The sequence below is a fragment of the Psittacula echo genome, assembly GCF_963264785.1.
Source record: "Psittacula echo genome assembly, chromosome: 24".
Lineage (NCBI taxonomy): Eukaryota > Metazoa > Chordata > Aves > Psittaciformes > Psittacidae > Psittacula > Psittacula echo.
The window spans coordinates 2,821,418-2,847,010 of NC_137759.1; the positions used below are offsets into that span (position 1 = coordinate 2,821,418).

Sequence of the window (25,593 nt, forward strand, 5' to 3'; positions counted from 1 at the left end):
CCGCGGGCGGCCGCATGCATGGCCGCGGGGGGGGGCGCCCGCCGCTCCCCACCCTATTTACAGCCTGCCACCCCCCCCAGGGACCCGCCAACCCAGTGTGGCACCAAAAGGGCCCCTTTGCCAGCAGAGAGTGGGTTCGGTGAGGACCCCCCAGCCCCAGCGGTGCCCCCACCCCCGACTGTGCTCTCCAGGAGGGGCTGATGAATGAGGTCCCCCCAAACTGGCTCTGGGCTGGGGCTGACCCCAGGTTAGGGGTGTGAGTGTGCCCCATCTGCAGATATCACACATTTGGGGCTCCCCCGCCCCACCGCAGCTCACAAGTTCACCATGTCCCATCACCACAACCAACGCACCCTTGCAGCACCCCCGGGCGGGGTGTCCCTAGGGTGCTGGCAGCACCCATAAGCCCCCTTCTTGGGGTGCCTGAGTGCAGCTGATGGAGCCGAGGGGCTGCAGGGTGAGGGGCACAGCCCCGCTCTTCCTCGGCTGTGTCCATGTGTCCATCCTGCTGCCTCCCAGGGATCCCCTTCCCAGGGTGCCGCATCCCTGGGTCCAGCCTGGGGAGGGGACGGGATGGACGGACCCCCCCGGGACCCAGGGCAAAGCAGCCGGAGCGTGGGGCACTGCCCCACTGCCAGCCGGGGACACCCCCAAACCCTACCCAGGGGGTGCCTGTGTCCCCCCCCACCCATGCAGCATCTCACCCCATGCCCGCAGCTCTGCCCTGGCCACCCCTCCTTGTCCCCAGGGACCGCTGCGGGACACTCACACACACACACACACACGGTGGGACCCTATTTCCCCGAGGGAGTCCGCTCCACGCCGTAGCGCAGGAGGTGCTGCAGGTCCGTCAGCGCTCGCGGGGGCCCGGTGCTGGGTGCCCGTGCCCCTGTGCCGTGTCTCCCGTAAGCACCCTCGCCGCTGTTGAACGTGTGGTTCCTCTTGAGGTGGGCGCCGGTGCGGCCCGTGCCGTTGTTGGCATTGAAGTTCAGCTGGTCAGGGTGCCACGGCGGCCCCTTGGTAAAGTCACCCCCTTCCCCACCGGGTGCCGAAACCACCCTGCGGCGCTCGGGGCTGGGGTGCGGTGTGCCGGAGAAGTCACCGTACGAGCTGCGGGGGGCACGGCGGGTGCCGGCGGGGGGGTGCTGCCGGCTGCGGGGACCCTCTTGGGGCTCCCGACCCCAATGTCCATCCCCCGAGGAGTCGCTGAGTTCAGCCTCCAGCTCCTGATCCACCAGGATGGCGTGGCAGGAGAGGGGGATGCCCCGGGGCGGGCGGGCGGAGCCGGCGTGGAGCCGACCGGCGCCGGTGGTACCGGACCCACCGGGGTCCCGCAGCGCGGCGTTGATGATGTTGTGACTCTGCTCCCAGGTGCAGTTCTGGAGCGCTCCGGGGCAGCGTTTCTGCTGCAGCGGGGTCTGCTCCGGCGTGGGCAGCACCCCCGAGTCCAGGTCGTGCTGGGCGACCTTCCCCAAGTCCTTGGGCCACCCGTTGGGCATAAGCGGGGCCAGCAGGGCTCCGGGTTGGCCGCTGCGAGCCCGGCGCTCGCCCAGGCGGCTGACGCTCACCACGGACTCGCTGTGTGCCAGGATGGTCTCCTTGTCCTTGCGCCGCGCCAGCTCCTTGCGGTCCCGGTGCCCGATGAACCAGCACACGCTGAAGCCGGAGATGACGGCGCCGATAACGAAGGCGGCCACGGAGGAGATCACCAACAGGTTCACCGACACCAGCCCGTCCGGCTCGTCCACGAAGCTCTCTGTCACCAGTCCTGCGGGGTGGCAATGGGGGAGGACAATAAGAGGATGGTCATCGTGGGGATCTGGTGGTGTCACCACGTTCCTGTGCCCCGTCCCTCATGCACTCACCCTCGCACTCGCCCAGATGGGATGTGCTGCCGCCGGTGATGTCCTGCTCAAAGGCCACCCTGGGGGGGTAAAAATTGAGGGGGAGGGGTGTCAGCTGGCCCCTAAGAGGTGAGGGGGTCCCAGCTTGCTTCAGCCAGTGATGAGTTGGCTGGGTCTCAGCAGTAGAGGGGTGCAGGCGCTCCTGTTGTCCCCCCAAACCTCTTCCTCCAGTGTCCCCTCCGCCATGGGCCTGGCAGCGTTACCTGGGGCTGGGCTCCAGGAAGACACAGGAGCCCTCCGGTGTCCATCCACAGTAGGGATCCTGGCTCCCGAGGCAGTTCCTGGCAGGAAGCAGGGAAGTCAGGATCAGCCCTGGCATGAAGGGGACAAGCCCCCGGCCCCCACGAGGGACCCTGGCCCCGCACCGTGCCTCAGTTTCCCCTGTTCCTGCTCCCAGCCATGCTGAGCCTTTCCCAGGCAGATCCCAGCACAGGAATGTGATCCCCGGCTCCTCCCATGCCCCCCTCCATGGATCCCTGCCCACCAGGACACTCACTTCATGCAGCCCGAGTGCTGCTGGCAGCGCGCCACCGGCACCCTGGCCACGCAGGGTGGGAAGGCCAAGAGCAGGGACCCTGCTGCCTTGTCCAGCTCCAGCCCCAGCAGCCGCCGCTCGTCTGCCGTGTCCCGGCCACACCTGGGGACAGAGCTCAGCGTGGCCCTGGTCCTGCTTGCGCCCCAGAGGCTGGGCCAGAGGTGGGCATCTCACACACCCCTGCTTTGACACACACACCCCTTGTATCCCTCTGACCCATCTCTTCCTTCCTTCCATCCATCATCCATCATCCATCCATCCAGCCATCCATCCCTCCATCCATACTTCCACTCGTCCGTCCATCCATCCATCCATCCATCCACCCGTCCACTCATCCATCCATCCATCCATCTATCCATCCATCCATCCATCCCTCTCTCCCTCCCTCCATCCATCCCTCTCTCCCTCCATCCATCCATCCATCCATCCATCCATCCATCCATCCATCCATCCATCTATCCATCCATCCATCCATCCATCCATCCATCCATCCATCCATCCCTCTCTCCATCCATCCATCCATCCATCCATCCATCCATCCATCCATCTATCCATCCATCCATCCCTCTCTCCCTCCCTCCCTCCCTCCTTCCATCCATCCATCCATCCATCCATCCATCCATCCATCCATCCATCCATCCATCTATCCATCCATCCATCCATCCATCCATCCCTCTCTCCATCCATCCATCCATCCATCCATCCATCCATCCATCCATCCATCCATCCATCCTTCCATCCCTGCATCCATCCCCCCTGTGTCTGTCTCCAGCACCCACTTCCCAGGCTGGTAGGTCTCAAACTCCTCCAGGAAGATGCTCTGGCTGCCAGGAATGGTGGGCGCGGGGCTGGAGCTGGCGTTGGGCTGGATGAGGAACTTGAGGACGGTGCCGGTGCTGGCACCCAGGAACACCACGGTGTGGTTGCCCCATGGCCCCGCCGCGGTGTCCACCACGATCTTGCGGAGCTGGTACCTGCATGGTGTGAATGGAGCTGGTGTTGGGGCGGGGAGGGGAAACTGAGGCAGGGAGGCCTCAAGGAGCGGGATAGGGTATGCAGATCCCAAATGGAAACTACTCCAGATCCCAGCCAGGAGCCAGTCAGAGTCATCCTGGATCCCACCCATGACTCACCCCAAATCCCACTCAGGATGCTGACCACATCCTGCCTGCATCCACCCAGATTCCAACTGGGATCCTGCTCAGATCCCACTAAGGGACCAGCCCAGATGCCCCTGATTCATCAGCAGGACCCCAACTGGTCCACAGCCTGAGTCCTATGTCCCTGTTCTCATTCCCACATCCTTGTCCTCAGCCCATATCCTTGTCTGAGCCCTTGCTGGAGGCAGTAACTGGATCCATTCCCATCAGCAGGAATTAAGGCAGGTTTCATTAGGATGAGACAATCTCAACTGTATGGGATTTATCTGGTCTCCTGGTGCTGGCATGTGCGAGGCTCCAGCAGCACCCACCAGCATCCCTTAGCACCCACCAGCACCCACCGGCTCATGGTGCGCAGGATCCAGGGTGCATTGCCCAGCGCCGGCACCGCCTCGTCCATCAGCGGATGCGTCTTGACGAAGTTGAGGATCTCATCCGGGAAGGAGCTGGAGGAGTTGTAGCGCATCCCGGGGGACGCACAGCACCCGGGGCTGCGGCAGGGCAGGGCTCAGTGTCCCCAGTGCCATGATGGGGCTTTGTCCCCATCATCATCCCTGTCCTCATCATCATGCCCATGCCCATCCCCATCCCCTAATCACTCCTGTCCCCATCCCTGCCCCTGTCCCCATCAACATCCCTATCCCAATTATCTTAGAATCATGCCCATCCCCATCCTCACCACCCTCCCTGTGGGTACCAGCCCTGATCACTCCTGTCCCCATCTCTGTCACTGTCCCCACCTGATCTTACGCTCACTCCCATCACTCTCCCTGTGGGTACCAACCCTGGCTGTCCCTGTCTGTACCCCTGTTCCCATGCCCCTTCCTGCCCATCCCAGCCTTGCTGCCCCCATCCCTGTCCTTGCTCACCGGGGTTTCGGCACCATGTCCTCGGGCACAGGCGTCCAGATGGACTCGGGTGACTTCTGCTCCCGGAAACGTCCCTCGAAGACAGCGGCCACTTGGGTCATGTCAAAGGCACAAACGGCCGAACCGGGAATGCTGCAGGGACACGGGCATGGGGTGAGCACCTCAACCTGTCCCCATGTCCCCCCCTGCGTCCCAGTCCAGTGCTGGGGGTCTCGGCAGGGTACAAGGGTGTCCAACCTGTTGGCAGGCGTGGAGAAGACAGCGAGCACCACGGGGCGCCCGTCCAGCTCCAGGATGTCGGTCACAGCTTGGATGACGTTGAAGTAGAAATGGGAGTCTCCCGGCACAGAGCAGTTGAGCCGGGCCTTGAGGAAGGACGTCCACTGCTTCTCCAGCACCCGCTGCGAGCCCCCCATGTCATTCTTGCACACCCGGGCCACCCGGGCCACCACCACCTATGGGGTGCACATCATCATCACCCAGAACCCAGCCCTGATGATTGCCCCTTTATCCCTGTTCCCAGCACGGCTGTCTCAGGCCACCGTGGGGATATAGAATAATGGAATCATAGAATGGTTGGGGTTGGAAAGGATCTTAAGATCATCCAGCTCCAACCCCTGCCACAGGCAGGGACCCCTTCCACTAGAGCAGCTTGCTCCAAGCCCCTGTGTCCAACCTGGCCTTGAACACTGCCAGGGATGGGGCAGCCACAGCTTCTCTGGGCACCCTGTGCCAGCGCCTCAGCACCCTCGCAGGAAAAGCTTCTGCCTTATCTCCAGTCTGAACTTCCCCTATTTCAGTTTGAACCCATCACCCCTTGTCCTATCGCTACAGCCCCCAGTGAAGAGCCCCTCTCCATCATGCACCAGGACGGATGCCACTTCTCCCACCTTCTCCAGGTAGTTGAACTCCATGGCGATCTCCCGGAAGAAGAAGTAGACGTGGCTCCTCCATTCCACGGCGTGCACAAAGTAGGGCTCTGTGGGGACAGTGGCATGGTCAGGGATGTCCTGGGATGGCGTGAAGGGACCATGAGCCACGTCTTGGCATGGCATTCGGGGAGGCACCTTTGAACCATTTGGAGTCATGTTTGACGGTGCGGAGGGTCGGGCTGTCCCCAAGGCTGCGGTAGATGACGGCGTCGATGGCCAGGAAATCGGTGACGGTGGCAGTGAAGAGCATCCCCCCTGCACGGAGAGGGGTGTTAGGGGGTGTGGGCAGGGAGCAGAGCACACAGCACCCACAGGGTGCCAGCACTGACCTGTGAAGAGGGCCACGTTGGCGTGCTTGGGGTCATAGGGACACCGCGCCATGCCGCTGATGTTGTCCCCGATGGGCTCCAGCGTGTCCATCTATAGTGGGTGAGACAGGGCCATGAGCGGCGCAGGCAGGAGCATCCCTGCGCACCCAGACACGGGGGGGGGTCACACGGGGGGGCCCTCCTGGTGGCCACCATCTACTCACGCTGTAGTTGGCGCAGACGGGGTTGAAGGCGTTGGTGCCGCAGACGAAGAGCAGGTTCTTGCTCCGCACCAGCAGCACCTTGATGAAGTTGCGGCACTCTGCCTGCGCCAGCGAGAGGGGACCGTCACCCCCAGCGCCCAGAGACACCCCTGGGGGCCCCCCCCATGGGCTGGCTGGGGGTGGTGTTTTCACCCCAAAATGCTGTTTAGGGGACCTAGCTTTGGATTCGTTGCCAATAAATTACAGCCACTGGCAGGGAGCAGGGAGGTGACACCGGGGGACATGCATAGGGGGTGGCCTTGTCTGTGTGATGTGGGGCATGGAGGGTGCTAGGTCCCCAGCCAGGGGGTGTCTTATGGGGTGCAGACCCCCTCACCCCATACCTCGTGTTTCCCCTTCATCCTGCAAATGCTGATGTCGTGCTGGTTTGAGTGCCATGTCAGCTTCTGGGGGGAGGCAGAGAACACAGTGTGGGGCTGGGGAGAAGCTGGGAGCCTCCCCTCCAAACAGCCCAGTGTCTCCCCATGTCCCCAGGGTCACTTACCCGGTGGTAGCGCATCTCAGTGGCTCCAGTGGGCTCCAGGCTGACGCGGTAGATGTTGTCCCTGGGGAGGGGGACACGGGTGTCACCGCCCTGCTGTGATGCTGATGTGCCCCCCAGCCAGGCATATGGGAGGGGTGCAGGATTTGGGGTGCTGGGGTGGGCACTGAGCATCACCAGGGCATGGACAACCCCAGCAACACCCCCCAGGGTGCCCCAGAGCAGATACTGGGGAGCCCCAAGGCTCCATTTTGGGTCCCTCCCCAGCAAAGAGTGTTGGGTGGGTGCTGGGTGCCCCCCCCCCCCCGGGTGGGGAGAGGCTTTGGGGTGCTGTGGTCAGACCTGTCCCCGATGAAGAGGGTCCTGTTGACCTTGAGGATGCGCTGGATGTTGAGGCGCGGGGGGCCCCCTGCCTCGGGGCCGGGCGAGCGGCTCGTGCCGTGACCCACGAACACGGGGTAGTGCTTCACGTCTGGGGGGGCACAGGGGGGCACACGCTGCAGAGGCACCCACACAGGTGGCCCCTGCACCCAGCTCTGCCCATGGGTGCCCCCTGCACCCAGCCCTTCCCATGGGTGCCCCCTCCTGTCCTCACCCCAAACCACCCCAAGCCCCCATCCCCTCTCCGTGCCCCCCCTTGCGCCCTGACCCGCGCCCCGGGTGTGCACTCACAGTCCTGGGGGGCCACGGCGATGGGACCGGGCTCCTCGGGGAAGGTGCCTCGGGCCGCCCCCTGCACCCAGAGCAGCAGCAGCAGCACCAGGGGGGCGCGGGGGGGCGGTGGCCTCATGGTGTCCCCCGGCGCGGGCGGGCACCCACGGCTGCTGTGGGAATGGGCAGAGGTGGGAGGGGGCAGCACCCACGCCCCAAGCCCATCACCGCTGTCCCAGTGCTGGGTGCTGGGCTGGGGCCGGCGCAGAGGGGCCGGCGCAGGATGGGGCTGGGGTTGGCCATAGGGAAGCGGAGCCTTTCCCGAAGGAGGAATTTCAAATACGCTGGGAAAAGTGGGCGCTGTGTCCCGGCACCGGGGTGTCCCCCCCGCCCTCACCTGCACCCCAGGCTGATCTCAGCTCCCCGCATTTGCATGGCACCCCCGAGTGCATCCATGCCAGCCCAGCCACAGAACATAAACCCATTAGAAAGGCACCGGGAAAGAGGGGGGACACTGGGAAATGGGGGACATTGACAAGGGGTCACCCACTGGGAAATGGAGGGGACACCAGCCCTGAAATCCCTAAAAGTACAACTCCTTTGGGAACAGCAGCAGCGGGGGCTCAGCACAACCAGTCCTAGCCCCTGATGAATCAGGGTTCCTTAGGAGGGCGGATTATTCGCCCCCCCCATATGATAACATCTTATATCCAAATTCCATCCCTTTCCATAGGGCTCATTTCCTTTAGAACATACTCAGTGCCGATAAGCATGGTGGGGCTGGGGACATGGGGACACAGGGATTCAGGGACATGGGGACACGGATGACAGCCCCAGTGCCACCGTCACTGCCCACCCCCCCGCCACCCCCCTGCCACCCATCCCTGTGGGAATAGGACTCAGCAATGAGCAGCCAGGCAGGAATTCCATTGATCGCCAGGTCCATGAGAGCGGGTGCGATCGAACCGTCGCCCTCCCGCCACCACGTCCCTGTGGGGACCGAGGACGGTGACATTGTGTGGGGCTGGGGGGTCACAGTGCCCGGTGGGGAGGCTCAGCCCCAGCCCCAGCGCGGTGCCACCAGCCCCGGTGACAGCCAGCACTGACCCAGCCTCCGGGGATGTCTGACCCCGACACGGCTGTGTCACAGCCCCCAGGGACAACGGACCCTATCCCATGGTGGCCTCCCAGGTACTACGCTGGGCTGGGATAACCAGCATGGAACGGGATAACCAGCGTGGAACGGGATAACCAGCGTGGAACGGAGTAACCAGCGTGGAACGGAGTAACGAGCGTGGAACGGGTCCATAGAAAAGCAACCCGAGCCTCAAACCCGGCACGGCTGAGCAAAACCGTGGCACAACCGCATCAACCAACTCAGAGGTTTGGTGCTGCTGCTGACTCCGTGCCAAGGAGTGGGATACGGGAGGGATTTGTCCCCCCAAAAGAGGGAAAGGAGCTGTTTCTGGCACACGGAGCTCCCGGTTCGGCACCCAAAGGGATGATGGTGCTGTCCTGCGGGGACCAAATCAGCAGGAGTACAATCCCCTGGGCGCCAGGATGGGATTTTCTGGGTTTTAGCGCATTTGTTGTGCCTGAGCTGCTCCAGGAAAGCCATTAAGAAGTGAACTGCGGTCATTAAAGCCTCGGGGGCTTTTACCACCTGAGCTGAACTCGGGGCACCCCCAGAGTGTGTGTTCTCCCCCCAGCTTCCCCTTGTGGGTGCTCCCCACTCCGCCCCGTTACCCAAACAAGCCACCCCCCTCCTTGGTACCAATGTCCCTATCCCAAACCCATCAGATTTAAGCATCCTGTGGAAATCCCAGGTGCCGGAGTGAGGGGGGACACGGACGGACACCCCCTAAAGCAGCCTTGAGGGAAGGGCTCGGCTTATATCAGCCACTTGAGACTCCACCACTATTTGGGGTGCAGGGAGGTCTTGTGCCTCCGGTGCCTGTAAGCCCAAGGTGGGGGGGGTCCGGTGTCACTGTGTCTCCCCAGCAAGCCCGTATGGTGACAGGGAGCGGGCGCGGGGTAACCGGAGCCTCCGGCACCATAAATGCCGCCGATTGTGCGGGCGAAGAAAAGGCAGCGGGAAAAAGGGGGGGGCTGGAGGGAAGGGGGACACGGCGGGGGGACGGGTGACACACAGGGACCCATTCATGGTGGTGGCGGAGGGCAGGGGACGGTCCCCGTGCGTGTCCCCAGCGCGGTGCGGGGAAACTGAGGCAGGGGTGAGGACGGGGCAGGGTGCGGGCATGGGAAGGGTGCGCCGGGGGTGATGGCGGGGGTCCGGCCTGGGTGCCTCTGCACAGCCTCCGGCGTGTCCCTTGTCCTTGTCCCCACTGCAGCGCCCTGCTCCGTGCCTCAGTTTCCCAGCGTCTCCCCCCCTTTCCCAGTGTCTCCCTCGCCTTATTTCCCAGTGTCTTCCTTCTTTCCCGATGCCTTTCTAACAGGTTTATGGAAGCACACGCAGCCCCCCCATGCACACAAAGCTTTGGGGCTGGAGTGGGGGTGAAGCCTTGTCCTCCCCCTGCACAGCATCTCCCCGACCCCCCCAACAAAGGGATGGGGGGGAAAACCCCTCAATTCCTCCCCCCTTCGTGCTGCAATTCCAGAGGGAGCTATGAGCCCCCCGCTACTTGTGGGGGGACGCTGTCCCCTTCCCTGGACGGGAGCCCTTCCCAGTGGCATCAGAGCACGGCTCCTGCCCACCGCCCGCCTCCCCAGCACCCCACTCTGCCCACCTGAGCTCCTCCGGCCACCTCCTGCTGTCCCCACTGCAGGGTGTCCCCATTGTCCCCCCCCGGCTTGGAGAGGGGGTCCCGGATGCCTCAGTCCCATCCTGGGGGTGCCCCGACGGCACTGGGGGCTCCGGTGTCCCACGAGTGGCTCAGCTGTCACGGACTCCCCCATGGCCCCCCCCATGGGAAGGTAGAGCTGATGTCACCGTAACCGGAGCCACCACCGACACCCCCCCCCCCAGCAGCTGTCACCGCAGCCGGGGAGCTGGGGGGGCACCCATGGGACCTCCCGAATGGCACCGCCGCGATGTCCCCTCCCACCATGGAGCCATGAATCCACCACGGAGATCCCCCCATGGCCACGGGGGGGACACAGGCACCGGGGTGTCCCCCCTCCCAACTGCACCCCAGGCTGATCCCAGCTCCCCGCATTCCCGGATTCCAGCAGTGCCGGGCCAGCCAGAACAGGAGCCCATTAGAAAGGCACCGGGAAAGCGGGGGGACAATGGGAATGGGGGGGCATTGACAAGGGGACACTCACTGGGAAATGAAGGGGACACGAGCCCCAGAATTCCCTAAGAACACAACTGCTTTGGGAATAAGAGCAGCGCGATCAATCCCGGCCCTTAATGAATCAAGGCTCGTTAAGAGGGTGCATTATTTGCCCCCTCCCATATGATATTATCTCCTATCCAAATCCCACCCCTCTCCACAGGGATCATGCTGGATTTTACCCCTTGTTTGGGCTCATTTCCTTTAGAAAACCCCAGCACCAATAATCAAACAAATATGCTAATGAGGCCCTTATAAGCAGCATTAATTAATTAATTAGAAAGCCCCCCCATCCCCTCACCAGTGTGTCCCCTCCCAATGTGTCACCCTGTCCCCAGAGCATCCCAATGCGAGAGACCACAGAGGGGGGTTGGGGGTCACCAGAATTGTATCCCCCCCCCAACTTGGCATGGGGACCCCCCCATCCCAGCTGCCACCACCTCCAGGGCTTGGGGGGCTCAGCCCCCCCCCCGGTTTCCGTTGTGGGGCCGGTTCAGATGGCAGAGCCAGGAAGCAGCTGTCCCCATGGCGGGGACAGAGCAAATGTCACCCTTGCCACCTGGCCCCTGCCATGGGTGCCCCCCCCCGCACCACCACACAGCACCCCCAAGGAGGGGGTACGGGGGCAGCACCCCCAGAGCTGGGCCAAGAGGACTGGGAGGACCGCGGGGCGGTGAGGTCCCCATGCGGGTGACAGCGAGGAGGTGCCAGCAGCGTGGAGGGGGGGGACACAACACAGCACCCCCATTTACCTTGGTGCTTCAGGGCCCGACAGCGGCTCAAATGTCCCCCCCGGGCCTCCCACTCCGGTTACCGGCTCCGCTTACAGCTGCCGTTTATAGCGCCCGTCCCCTCCCCACCACCGTAACACCCCCCCCGCAGGCGTCCGGGTCCCCCAGCACACAAACGGGGTCAGACCCCCGATGTGGGGATGGTGGGGACCCCCCCGCGGCCATCTGGGGCGGGTTTGTCCCCCACAGTGGGTGTCCAGGGGTGACTCGAGGCATGGGGACAGCGCCCGCCGGGTGGCACCCGTGGGTGCTGGTCCCTTCCTCCAGGCCAGGGCGGTGCTGCATGTGATTTGCGTGTTAAATACATGTCACCTGCATGTTAGATACACGCCATCTGCAAAGGTTTCCTATGGAGATATCACTTCCTGCCCTGGAGGGGATAGGGGGGTGCTGTCCCCCCAATTCACAGCCATTATCCCTTGTCCCCCCCAGTTCACAGCCCTTGTCCCTTGTCCCCCCCTCTGTCCTGCTGGTCCCCCCAAAGCACTTGTCCCTCCACACGTCCCCCCCTGTCCCTCTTGTCCCCCAAAGACTGTCACCCTCCTTGTCCCCAATGGGACACATCCCCCTGTGTCCCTCCTGTCCCTGCAGCACAGCCTTGTCCCCTTTGTCCCCAAAGTCACACATCCCCCGTGTCCCCAGGGACCCCATGTCCCCGGGGTGCCCTGTCCCGGAGCGGGCAGAGGGATGCAGCTCCTCCTTCAATCCCAAGAGTCAAACCCAGCCCCACACGAGCAACCCTACAATAACAAACCAGAACACGGAGCCCCAGCATGAACCGCACGCACGTGGATGAGCGCTCAGCCCCTCACCCTAGTTTAAGACTTATTTAAGTTCAGGTGGTGGGGTTGGGAGGTCATTGCCTGCGGTCCCCGCTGTGTCACTGTCCCCAGCATCTCCCTGTCTCCTGGGTGACGCTGGCCTGGAGCTGCCATCCAGCTCCTGGGGACAGCAGGGACAGGGCTCCAGTGTGCCAGGAGGTGGGAAGTGATGCTGAAGCGTGGGGCACAGCACGTGAGCTTCACCCGCCTGCTTCCTCCTCCTCCTCCTCCCAGTGGGGTCACCGGTGCGATCCGGCTCCATGCCGTGGTTTTCCAGCCACCAGGAGCCACCAGCATCCTGAGCCCAGCTGAGCTGCTGGGTGCGCTAGGGCCAGGTTGGTGCTGCTGGATGTGGGATGGGATGCAGGCTGCAAGGTGGGATGTGAGATGCAGGCTGTGGGTTGGGATGCTATGTGGGATGCAGCATAGGATACAGGAGGCGGGATGTAAGGTAGGATATGGGATACAGGCTGGGATGCAGGATGGGATACAGGATGCAGGATGGGATACGGGACGCGGGATGCAGGATGCAGGATGCCGGCTGGGATGAGGGATGCAGGATGTGGGATGTATGCTGGGATGCAGGCTGGGATGCAGGATGCAGGCTGGGATGCAGAATGCAGGATGCAGGCTGGGATGCGGGATGCCAGTGGCGGTATGGAACAAAGGGCCATTGTTCCCGGCGCTTCCAACGCCGCCTCCTGCTCTCCGAAGGTCAGGTGCTTCCTCGCTGCCCTCCAAACAGCTCCTTGTTCTCCCGCCAGCGCCGGCACAGCCCGAGCGGCCGCTGTGCCACCAGGCCACACCGCCATCGCCACCGGCACCAGCACTGCCACCAGCACCAGCACTGCCGTCACCACCAGCACCGCCACCACCACAGGCACCAGCACTGCCATCGCCACCGGCACCAGCACTGCCACCGGCGGCACCACCGCCACCACCACTGGCACCGGTACCAGCACTGCCACCAGCACTGTCACCATCCACCACTGCCACCGGCACTGCCACCGCATGCTCCCGGCCACCAGCACCACAAAGCTCCTGCAGGATGGGTGACGATGTCCCCATTCCCTGGGAGGCCCCACCAGACGTGTCAGGTGTCATGCGTGTGCAGGCACATGTGAACCATGTGTTACGTGTGTGGGCACCAGGTGTCACGTGTGTGCTGGTGCCTGTGCATGGGGTGCCGTGTGTGTGGGTATGTGTGCACCATGTGTCATGTGTGTGTAGCTGTTGTGTGTGTGTGCACCACGTCACGTGTGTGCAGGTGTCAGTGTGCACCGTGTCCTGTGTGCACAGGACATCACACGTGTGCAGGTGTCTGTGCACATGGGGTGTGTGTGCTGTGCACACATGTGAGTACACACACGCCTGCGCACGGGGTTGGTGCACGTGTGCACACGTGTGCACGAGGCTGCCTAGTACACGTGTGGTGCATGTGAGCGAGGCTGTGCCATGCACCCCCACCTCACCGGGCAGAATCCGACCCTGCAAAGGGCAAGGATGGATCCCGGATGGATCCCATCGCCCAGCCTCCCATATCAGCTGCTAAACGCTTCCCAATTTCCTGGCGCTTTATGTCGATGTCCCCGGCGGGAGATGATGGATGGGGCTGGCCACAAAAGCCACTTCTGTTCCCACCGCCCAACCCGGGGCCAGATCCCATCTCTCCAGGGGACACGTGGGTGCTGCCAGTGCTGCCTCTTCCCATCGCACCCAGTTCCATCACCCTGGATTTGGGCACAGGAATGAGGGTGGCTGCCATTCCCCTGCCCCAGTCCCCAGCTGCTGCAAAGCCACAGGCTCTGTGCCTCAGTTTCTCCACTCGATGCCCAAGCACATCCACAACCACATTCCCCCCTTTGGATCCATCCAGCACCAAACCCGGCGCTGAGCTCAGCGGTGGCACTGCCAGGTTTGATGGGATTATCCCAGCAGGCAGGATTACACAGGGAAGAGCCGGGGATTAGCCACGGCGCATCGGCACGGCACTGCCACAGCCACAGCCTGGCTGCCAGCAGGCTGAACTGGGCTGAACTGGGAAGGACTGGACCAGAGGTGTGAAACTGAGCCCTGGGGCTGGGGTCCCCTGGGACCTCCTCTGGGGAGCGGTGGCTTCGCCAAGCGCTGTTTAATCCCCCGGCACAAGGAGACGAGAGGGAGCTTTCCCCTCTCTTTATTTTTGTTTTAATTTAACAAAATTGTAATTAAATAGGGAGGAAAATCCTGTTAGCACAAGGCGGCCCCACTGGGAGCTCCCCCGCGCCAGACGACTGCTCCTCCGCTCCCTCCCGCCTTCCAAAGGGAATCGAAACCTCCAGCACCCCTTTCATGGGACACAACCGAAGCCCAAAGGTCCCTTGGGATGAGCTGGGGGGTCCCCAGGGCCATAGGGTCCCCTCTGTGTTGGAGCTGAGCACTGCTGGGGATACAGCAGCATCCTTTTGGGTACCACGCTCCAGCAGCCACCTCCATCACCACGCTGGGGATGGAGGGATGGGAAGAAGGGATCTCAGATCCCTCCAGGATGCAGCGCTCAGGATGCTGATGGTGATCGGGTGCCAAGGGGTTAAGAGGGTGCCACGGCACGGCCCAGATGGAGTTGGGCTCACTCTTGGGTTTCTTTACTACTGTTTATGCTGCCGAATACACGCTGGATGCCACCACACCGGCACCACCACGGAACCATCCCACCCGGGCCTGTGGCAACACGCTTGCCTGGCACAGCCAGAGATGCCAGCACAGGGAAAGCCACCCTGGTCAACACCACGCTCCGTGCTGGGTAGGAAAACCTTGCCAAAGGCAATGCCAGGGAATGGATGCGGCGCGGGAGATGCTCCGAGGGGCCGGCGCAGCTCAGCCCACTGCAAAATCCAATCACATCCAAACTGGCAGGTTTAATTAAAACTATTTGAGCTGGTCTAAGGATACAAACTGCATCCGGCACTGCAGCAGGGATCCGCATCCAGCTCCGGTACCCGGCGAGCAGCGCGGTGGCGCTGGGCCTTGTGGCCAGGCTGAGCCCCACAGCACCAGCACGGCAGAGCCGATGGGAAGAGCCCTCCAAGGAGCCACCGGTTTAACTGGGAGCCAAAGCATCGCGGGAGCATGTGCGGAGCAAGCAAGGGAAGCCGAGGGGGACGGTGACACCGAGCCTGGCATCACCACCCTGCCCCATGGCTTCATGCTCCTGGAGGGTTGCAAAGGTGCCAAAGGCCTGGATTGGGGAATTTGGGGTCCCCAAAGCCATCCAATTTCAGAAGCTGGGGGCAGCAGTGTCACAGTGAGCGACGCAGCCACACACATGGACACACATGGACACACATGGACAGCCATGCACACGCGTGCACGGCCACAACCTCCTGCCCGGAGCCGGGGTTGGGATTGGTGATTTCTCTTTGTTTATGGGAATGGCAGCGGGAAGCGGCTCGGGGGAGGGGGGAGCTGCCCCCCCAGCACCCCCCGAGCCTGAACCTGCCCCCCCATGCACAAACCCCCACCACCACAGCCACGTGCCCCGGTGACAGCGGTGACCCAGTTCCGTGTCCCCCGGGGATGCTGCAAAAGGGGCATCGCTGCTCATCACCCCCCTGGCTCTGCCCCCCCATCCAGCACCCCGCGGGGACACGCACCTCCGATCAGCACCCATGGGCGGACACATGGACACGGCGCCTCCAGGGCCCTGGAATCCAGGGACAGATCCTGCACCCTCCGGCGGGGCGGGGAGCCGGGAGCTGTCCTCTGCTGTCACCAGATCAGGCCCTAAAGCGTGTCTAAAATCGCCGGGGAGGGACACACAGAGGGGGCCCCCCAAGCCAATGCCCCCCTTCCCCATTGCAGTGGGACAGGATGGGGGGGGTCTCAGCCATATTCCACCTCAGCCCCCACCTTCCCAGTGCAGCCCTGGGGCAGGATCTGGCCTCATTGGGGCCAAGCTGGTACCTGAAGGGATTGGGATGGGGGGATCCGGGGGGGAGACAGCGATGCCACATGTGTCACCATTGCCCCCACCTTTCGCAGGCACTGGGGACAGGCAGACCTGGGTGTCCCCACAGGGGGGTCACTCACAGCGGGCTGTGTGTCCCCATTTCCCCCTCACCAGCGCTCCCCAGGGTGGGTGCAGCACCCAAAACCGGGGGGGAGGCTCTCATTTGCACATCCCCCCCCCGGCTCACGGCCTCATCCAGCAGAGGGGAAACTGAGGCACGGCGGGAGGCAGCGCTCACCCAAGGTCACCCCGAGCCGATGGCACAGCCCTGTGCCCTCTCCCCCCCTTCTGGGGGTGCTGGGCTCCCCTAAAGCCCCATGCACAGGGATGGGTCTCCCCACTCCCTCCTGCCCCGTGGGGGGGGTCCAGCACCCCGACTGCTCTGCGTTATATGGGAGCAATGGAGACCAAGCCTGGGGGGGGGGCCGAGTGAGGGTGACAGGGCAGGATGTGGATCAGGCTCAGCACCCCCCCCGCGTTATTTGAGGGTTACCCCCCCAAGTCTGCAGACGGCGCAATGGTGCTGAGCCCCAAAAGGGAGGACGGGGCTCCCCTACCCCATAGATGCTGCCTGTACGGAGCTCCCCAGCTCTGTCCTGACGTGGGGGCTGCCAGCCAGCACCTCCCCAAGCGTGGGGGATGCCCCACTTCTGCCAGATGCCCCCCCAATACCTTGTCCCCACAAGTTTCAGCTCCAGCGAGACAGAGCCAGGCACCCCCGTGATGCGGGGGGCTCTTTGTCCGTCCCCCCCCAGCTCTACAGGGTTATTTGGGGGGAGGCCCTACCACCAGTGATCCCAAACTGAGCCCTCGCTGCTCTCCACTGCCGTTTTTGGGGTTGTATTGGCCGGGTCCCCCGTTTCAACCCATCCGGCCCCCCCATCCCAGCAGACGCTGCTGTGGCCGGGGGGGGGCACACACCAGCTCCCCCCTTTTCCTGCTCCTTCCCCCCCCACCAAACAACAAGCTCTGGCTGCTTCCCGAAGGAGCAGTGGAAGCAAAACGGAGCTCAACGAAGCAGGGCCCCCCCCTTTCCATCTCCATCTTCCCAGCTCGAAGGGGCCCCCCCGGCCCCTCAAGACCCAGCGCCCATCACCGTGTTCCGGGGCTGGGGGGGGTGTCAGGGTGCCGGCCCGGGATGCTGATGGATGGGATGGGGGTGTGAAGGGAATGGGGAGGGGGCGAGTGCGGGATTGAGGTGATAAGGGGGGGTTGAAAGGTGCTGGAGGGGGTGTCGGGGTGCTGGGGTGGGGAGAAGGGCTCGGGATCGGCGTCCTGGGGGGAAGATGGGGGTGCGGGATCAGGGATGGGGTGCGGGATCAGGATGCTGGGAAGGACCAGGGTGTTGTGGGGGACATCAGGGTGCTGGGGGGAGACCAGAGTGCAGGATGAGGGTGATGGGGTGGGCCGGGTGTGGGGGGGGTGCCGGAGGAGGCTGGGGGGGGAGGATTGTGGTATCGGGGGGGGGCCCCCAGGAGTGGTGGGGTGGGGATGGGGATGCAGGACGGAGGTGCTGGGGGGGGAGCGGTGCAGGGAAACCGCAGGGTGCAGGGATGGGGGGCAGAGGGGTGCGGGCTGGGGGTGCTGCGGGTGCCGGAGGGGTGGGGGGGGCCCCTACAGCCCGTGACCCTTCAAGGTTCCGCCCGCTCCGCCCGGAGAGCCGCTAACAAAAGCGCCGTTCCCAATGCAGCAGCCGCCGGCGGCGGGAGGGGGGAGGGCTGGGGGGGGGCACCCCCTTTTCCTCCCATTTCCCCCTCCTCCATCGCTGCCCCCCCCCGGGGAGGGAACAACCGATGGGGATGGGAAGGGGACACCGGGGGGGACGGGACCGCACCGCATGGTTCGGAGTGGGGGGGGCTGACACCCGCCGCGTTCTTACCTCGCCGTCCTGGGGGGATCCGGGGGGGGCCCGGGGCACCTGCGCCCACCGGCAGCACGGCCCGGCCCGGCCCGGCCCCGCTCCGCTCCGCGCCGCCGCGGCGGGAGGCGCCGGGGCACCGGAGCCCGGGCGGGGCGGGGCCGCGGGGGGGGGAGCCGGAGCCGGAGCCGGGCCCGCCCGGTGGCTGCGGCTGCACCGGGGCCGCTCCGGTACGAGCGGCGCTGAAGGAGCCGCCGCTGCCGCCGCTCCCGGAGCGGCTGCGCCCCCCGCCCTGCCCCCGCCCCGGGGAGGCGGCTCGGCCCGGCCCGGCCTCGCGAGGAGGGAGAGGCGGGGGAGCCGTCCCCGCCCGCCTTGGCTACCCCCCCCCCCGCAAACGGGCATCCCCCCTATCCCCCGCCTTAACGGGAACGGGGGTAACGGGACCGACCCCCTCCGGCCCTGCCTCAGTTTCCGTTTCCCGGCATGGGGAGGCAGAAGGGCCCCAGCCCCCGAATCCCTCTGCAAGGGGAACCCCCCCCTTGGCACTTCCCCCCTTGGCATTTCCCCCCCTTGGCACCCCCCTTCCACAGTTCCCTCTCGCACAAGGGGCTCCCTCCCTGCGCTGCCATCCCCCCCTGCCTCAGTTTCCCCTCGCACCAAGGGCTCAGAGCTGCTCTATGCCCCCTGCAGCGGGGGGAGGCCAGTCCTGCCCACCGTTGGGTGCAGGGGGGGGCAGGGTGGCTTTGCTACCATCCTGTCTTTCCCCATCTGCCTCCCCAGCCTGGTGCAGCTGAATTGGTACAGGAAATCTCAGCTCACCCCCCAAGGTGTTGGGGTGCACCATGGGCGATGCCACTGGCCTCTGGCGTTGGAATCATGGCTCCGGAGCTGCTTGGATTCCCAGATCCCACAGAGCTGCCAGTGCTGGAGCAGCACATCCCCTACCTGCATCAGTGTCATCAGTGTACCGAGCTTTGCCCAGTGCTCAGCCCGCCCTGGCAAGCTGCAGGTTTCTATTGCCACCAGTGATTCACCCCTTCCTGCCTCTTGTCCGGTCCCTCCCGTCCCAGGGGCAGGGATGGGGACAGCCACCCCCGGGGGGGGACATTGGGCTGCCCGTGCCGGAAGGGGGGGGGTCTCAGGGGAAGGAAACCACGGCTGTGACTCAGCGCCTGAGTCACCTTCCCCAAGGGGAACACTGAGGGGACCCTGCGGAGCCCCTTGACCTGTTCACACAGCCCTGGCCTTGCTGGCCAAGCTGGGGCTAATTAAGGCCAATCAAAGCTCCTCTCAGTTAATTCCTCCCCAGTTCCCACGTGTCCTCCTACATGGCATGAGCATCACCAACATCCCACAGCACCCCGATATCCCACAGCACCCCAGCATCCCACAGCACCCGGATATCCCACAGCACCCGGATATCCCACAGCACCCTGACACAGGAATCCTCCCGGGTGGGAATTTTGGCCAGCAGTCTGGAAAACGGCAGCTCGGGAAGGGTTATTCTTGTCCTCAGCCTCCATGCTGAGATTTATTCCCGGGCTTTGGGGTTTATTTGACCTTTTGGGAATTGAGCGAGGCGCAGAGGAGTGAATCAGTTTGCCATAAATCTTGCTGCCACCCGTGTGATGAGCGGTGCCGTTCTCTGCCACGGGGTGCAGGGGGTCCGTGTGCGTGTGTCCCACAGGCCTCATGCATGCTGAGCATGTGGGGTGTGATCCACAGCCCCCCCAGGCCTGTCCCAGCACGTCCAGCATGGCATTCCATGGCATTCCCCTCTCCCGGCCCGCCCCGGCCCCCCAGCCCTGCTGGGGCCCAAGCAGGGGTTTTGGGGAGTGGTGCCTTTGCAGCAGCCCCCCAGGACAGGGACCCATAGGGGGGGTTTCATGGCATGGGACACGGTGGCCCCTGGGGACAGGGACTGCAGCTGGGATGGGTAGGGATACCATGGGTGGGGATCACCCTCAGCATTGGTTCTTTAGGGACACCCCTTCACCCTCCCCGGGGGGGACACACCAGACAGGGCACCCGCCTCTGGTCAGAGCAGTGAGCTTAGCCCCAGCTGATTGCCTTGCTCCCAGTCAGCTGCTGCTCCTACGGGAAGGCCCTGCAGGAGCCTGGAGTCATGGGATGAACTGGGAATCCTGCAGCATCTTCTCAGGCTGAGCCCGTCTCCGCCTCGGTGGGTGTCAGCAGCACCCAGCATTGGGTGGGGGGTGCTCATGGTGGTGTATGTGTGCATCCCTGTGTATGTGTGTGCGTGTGCCTCTTCATGTGCATGTGCGCATGTGTGTGTGCATACACCCATGTCCCTCCGATGCTGGGTGCCGGGTGCCCTTGGTCTCTTTGGTGCTGGGCGCTGGGTGCCCTTGGTCTCTGTGGCACTGGGTGCCCCTGATCCCTGCGGCGCTGGGTGCTATTGGCAAGGCCACGCTGGCAGTACTGGGTGGGCAACACATCCAACAGCACCGGCCCTGCCAACAGCACCCACTTGGGCCCTCACCACAGAGCCGCCGTCGTGCTGCCAGCCGAGGTGGCACGGATACATGTACACACGTGTACATACATGTACGTGTGTGCACACGCGTGTCCCTGCATGCGCTGGGCTGCGAGCGCTGCCGTCACCCCCCCCCCATCCATCCCCAGCTGGCTCCGGCCCCCCCAGAAGACGCCGCGGGGTCCCCGGCACCTGCCGCCGGCCGTGGCTGCGCCGTGGCGCTGGGGGAGGATGAGCGGTAATTAAGTTAATTTGCACATGCAAATCATCCGCGGTTGGAATCTGTTAATTTTATAATTCGATGTTTAATGCTCATCGCCGCTCTGTTTTCCCCGCCAGAAACCCAACATTTTCTGGGTGCTAATGACGGGGGCCGTGCTCCGGGGCTGGGGGACGCGCACCCCTCGGGCACCCGGATGCTGCTGATGGCAGCAGCCACCGGTTAATCCCCAGCGGTGATGAGTGCTCCCTGCGATGTGGGTGCTGGGAGAGGCCGGGGGAAGGGGCTCACCCCGCAGCCCCGCAGCCCCGCAGCTTTGCCCTGGCTCGGCCGAGCCGCAACCCAGCGATTTGGGTCGGGTTTAGATGTGCACAAATCCCTGCCTGCCGCCGAGGCTGTGCTGGCAGGGGGAAGGTGCGGAGCTGCCGGGCACGGTGCGAGGGAGGGAGCCGGGCGGGGATGTGCCCGTTCCGGAGGCAGCGCGGGCTCTTCCCATCCCTCCTGCCAGGGAGGTGTTTTGGGGATGCGAGTGGTGGTGAGCTGAGACCTGGCAGCTCGTGTCAACAGCCAGGGGACGGAGGGAGGCTCCGGCCACTGGGGTGTCCCTGCGCTGTGGGGCTATGGTGCATTCACTGCAGCTCCCTGGGGAGTCCAGCACCAGCTGTCAGCACCTCTAATGGAGGATACAGAGGGGACACGGGGTCCTCACCCCCTCCCGGTGCATCTCTGAGAGCTGCTGAAAGTCCTGCCCGAAGAGGGTGGACTGCAAAAGCTGGGGCCGTGTGCCGAGGCTGAGCATCACCCCAAGGTCAAGTATTGCCCCGAGGCTAAGCATCACCCTGGTGCTGAGCATCACCCCAGGGCTGAGCATTACCCTGGGGCTGATCATCACCCCAAGACTGAACATAAATTTGGTGCTGAACATCATCCTAGGGCTGAGCATCACCGGGGGCTGAGCATCACCCCGGGGCCGGGCACTACCGGTGCCGCAGGAGCTGGCACGTCCCTGTTTATCTGCGGAGCCGGCCAGGCTTTTGCATACGCCGGATTTGCAGGTTCCTTTGAAGCTCCAGCAGCTGCCGGGCTCTCGCCTCTGCCTCGGCGGAGATAACGCGGTTCCCCGCAGCCACCGCGCTCGGAAGAACGTCGTCCCCGATTCTGCCCGGGGCTGGATCCGGCCGGATGATCCCAACAGGGCAGGGAGTGGCCCCTGGGGAGCCAAGGGAGGGGGATGCCACCTTTCTCATGAGAACTAATTGCAATTAATCCCGTCTCATTGTTTACTCGGGGCTGATTTAAGCACATTTCAGGCTAGACTGAGCAGCTGAACATTTCTAATGTATTTTTCTTTCTGCTTTCATGACCTCGTTCCTGTCGCCCCGCTCCCATCTCTCCGCTCTGGGAGATGAGCAGTAACTTCATCAAGTTCATCTAGGAATAGAAAACCTCTCCATGGCTGTGCTGCGGGTGGCTGGGAAGGAGCCGTCTCCCCTGAGCCCCATGGACAGCCCCTTGTCCCCCATGAATGTCACCCTGCCATGGCCACCACCAGCGCTGGGCTCTCTCATCCAGCTGTTCCCATTGCACAGCCCCTCTGGCTGCTCTCCCCAGGATCCCATGGCTCTCCCATCCAGATGTGCCCCCATGACCCCATTCCAGCTGTTCCCCCCAGCCTGTCCCCGTGTCACCACCAGTTTCCTCTTCATCTCTCTCCTGCTCCTTTTCATCAGGAGGCACCGACTTTTGCAACCTCCTTTTTCCAACCTGGAGACTTCCTATTCTCTTCCCTTCCTCTGGTGGTGTAACAATGGCGAGGGGGCCTGAGGACGTGCCTGTCCCCTCAGATCCCTGCTGGGGGGCTTTGCCACACTCACCTTTCCCTTGGAAGAGCTCCCGCCTGTTCTCGCTCTCTCTCAGCTTTTCCCCTTTCTCCTTTGGGTTTCCATCTCCTGGTGAGGAAGAGGAGCAAAGCAAAGTCTTTTGGGGTAGGCATGGTGGGACTTGCCCACTGGGCTCACAGCGCGGTGATGGGGTGATGAATCACATCCTCATATCCACCCCCCAACACCACTGCACCCTACTGCTCCTTCCCCATGGCCCCTTGTGCCTCAGTTTCCCCAGTGGCCCAATGCAATATGCACAACAGACCCCCCCCCCAAACCCAAGCACCGGCACCAGGCTGTCCCCATGGCAGGCAGCCGTGGGGATGCCACCAGCCTCCCATACGATTCCCTTTGGGAGGGGGGCTCTTGCAGGGAAGAGCAGGGGCCGGCTCCTGGCTCGGGGCCCCGGCAGCGATTGTGGTTTTCCCCTCAAGCGTGGCTAACACCGCGCTCGCCTGCGGCACAGCCGAAGCCAGAAGCATTTTTCCCCACCCCGGGGTAGCTCAGGCAACACCCGCTGCAGAGACAAGACCTGGAGCGGGGATCGCCTCCTACAGCCAGGAGAGAATGGAAGCCACAGAGAATTTCACCCCATAGGACGGGGGCAGGCTGCTGGTCCCGTTCTGAGGTTTATTTGCCGGGTTCCCCCCACCCCGCATCAGTATTTTCCACCTTCCAGCCCAATTCTGAAGCTCTGACGCCCCCTCTCCAAGAGGATAAACCCCACGACACACACAGGGCTCTGCTCCCTAACGACCAAACACACTAAATTCAAGGACAAGCAGAGTTGAAGAAGCTGGTTTTCAAAAAGCATGATTTATTTATTCGATTCTTCCAGCGAGCTGGTAAAAAATTATGCGTTCCCAGCATCAAAACCGGTTAAAAACCTCCAATTAAATGGTGAGAATCCTGTCCTTCCTCCCTGGGTAAGCACCGCAGTTAAGGTCAGCTCTTTCCTTGCCTTAATTTGTGATTTTTTACCTTGATAGCAATTTTCCCTGTGCTGCAGCCAATTGGTAACCGGCCTCTTTTGTCTTTAGCCCTTCCTTTCTCCTCAGGAAAATCGAATCTCACTCTTTTTTATCCGTGTGTTATTCACACCCCGATGGGGCGATGCCCAACGCCAGGAGCTGGGCGTGATGCTCCGGGGATGCTCCGGTACCCACCACATCCCAGGGTGGGAGATGAAGCCCCACCACGGGAGCAGCGGGGCCGGTTGCGCTGGGCATCAGGCCGTGGTGTGTTTAACGTCGCCGTCTGCCACCGCGAGCACCGGGACGCGGTCCAGAGAGAGGTTTGTGGCAGGGAAGTGCCAAGCCGGCACGCAGCGGGCGCCTGGCAGGCGCCGAGCGCTTCCAGCGGCGTTTCCCATGTCCCCATCCCCAGCACGCTTTGTCCCCAAAGGGGTGGCTGTGCCAGGGTGGGGGTGGGGGGGTTTCCAGCGCTGCACCGGGAATATTCCACCCCTCCCCGCTTTTGGCTTCCAGATCCTGCATCCCGCTTCCCAGAGAAGCCTTCGGCCTCGCTGCCGCCCAGGGCTTTGCTCCAATCGATGCTCCAGCCTCTCTTAACACCTCGCAGGGATCGATGGACAAGGCAGGGAATTGCCTGCACTGGAGGGATATGGCTAATCCCCCTGGCAGGGCTCTGCTTGCGGCCACTCGCTTTAACCCTGCCCGTGCCGTGGCTCTTTGTCAGCGCCACCAGCCTGTTGCCCATCACCGTGGCCTCCTGGTACCACCGCAGCGCCGCATCCCCAGGGCTCTCCCTACTTTAGCTGCTTGCTCCCTCCTCTGCCTCTTCTCTCCCTGGGCTGCAAAGAATTCCAACAGCCATCGACAGGGCACCAAAACCCGCCAAGTTCTCCCCAAATCCTGAGCTTGCTGGTGCCTTCAGGGCCATTTCCCTGGGTGCAGGGACACCACCACCTGCCGCTGACCAGATCCCTGCCGGATCCTCACACCCCACTTCCACAGAGCAGTTTAATCACTAAAAGGCAATTTGGCACCTTAAAACCACGCTTTGCAAACGGATGCTGGGGTGTCCATACTCCCACGGGGCTCCCGGATGGGTGCATCTCCCCGATGAGGATAGGGAAAGGGCTCCCAGGCTGCAGGGATACTGCACTTCCCATGTGGCTGAAGCACTGGAGCATCCTTAAACCGGAGCAAGAACCAGCTCAGCTGATGCCAGAGCCCTGCAGAGCCCTGTCACAGCTCAGCACATGCCTGAGTTCATCCCGAGCGGGATCCACATCTCTGAGGGGTGTCACGACACAGGGATGCTGGGGATGGCGACAGCCCGGCGAGGAGCTGGATCCCGTCCTGGGAAATCGGCTTTCGAGGAAAAGCGGCGCGGGGAGAGGGAAGAGGAGGCTGGAAAAGCTCCAAGATCAGCGGCACTGATACGAAACCATAAATTATCCTCGAGGCTGAGGCGGCTGCGGGGAAAGGCAGCCCCTGTGGGGAGCTGGGAACGCGGCACGGCCGGCGCTGACCCCGGCGGGGGCTAAATCGAGGTGAGCGGCTCCCGGCGCCCGCGGGAGCTGCGATTTCTCATCAATCCAAAGGGAATAATTAACAGGCGCGGGCAGCCGGGGCTGCTCCCCGCATCCATCACCGCAGGGCTGCTGCTCGCTCTCAGTCACCAGCACGGAGGCTCTGTGCCAAAGTCGGCACCGCCGCTCGCCAGCCCTCAGCGTGAGATGCTCCTTTGGTGGAGCACCCCCCCCCCCAAATGTAACTGGGGAGCATCCATGGTGACAGGGATGCTCCGGTTGGGTTTGGATGATTCCCCCTGGCAAATGTTACCCAGCGCCACTTCCCGGCATCCCCGCGATCTAATTACACCCAAGATGAAGCAGGGAACGCTCCTTGCCTTTAATTAATAACTCAGCACCGCTCAGAGCAGGCTGGGAGCGTGAACACCGCATCGCAAGCGGTTGAGGGTGCGCAGGTTTTGGGGGGTAGGGTACCCTGCATCCCACAGGCACCCTCCGAGCGCAGATGGGAAACAGCAGCTGAAAAATGACATTTAAATAATAAATCCCAGCTATTAAGGGGAGGCTGTACCTGGGAGAGGCGGCCGGCGCCGGCGGCCAGCAGGGTAATTAGAC

At 63.3% G+C, this 25,593-nt stretch overlaps 1 protein-coding gene across 1 annotated transcript; it reads right to left on the bottom strand.

Moving 5' to 3' along the window:
* Nucleotides 1-794: 794 nt before the first annotated feature.
* On the bottom strand, nucleotides 795-7,263 carry SEMA6B (semaphorin 6B; the record flags this gene model as incomplete). The annotated part of the gene is made up of 16 exons (XM_080634164.1): nucleotides 795-1,768; nucleotides 1,866-1,924; nucleotides 2,108-2,185; nucleotides 2,401-2,541; nucleotides 3,219-3,413; nucleotides 3,941-4,090; nucleotides 4,469-4,600; nucleotides 4,706-4,923; nucleotides 5,359-5,447; nucleotides 5,536-5,655; nucleotides 5,730-5,820; nucleotides 5,933-6,034; nucleotides 6,316-6,378; nucleotides 6,477-6,537; nucleotides 6,816-6,945; nucleotides 7,146-7,263. 16 exons carry the CDS (start codon nucleotides 7,261-7,263, stop codon nucleotides 795-797), a joined length of 2,721 nt encoding a protein of 906 aa, XP_080490290.1.
* Nucleotides 7,264-25,593: the final 18,330 nt, after the last annotated feature.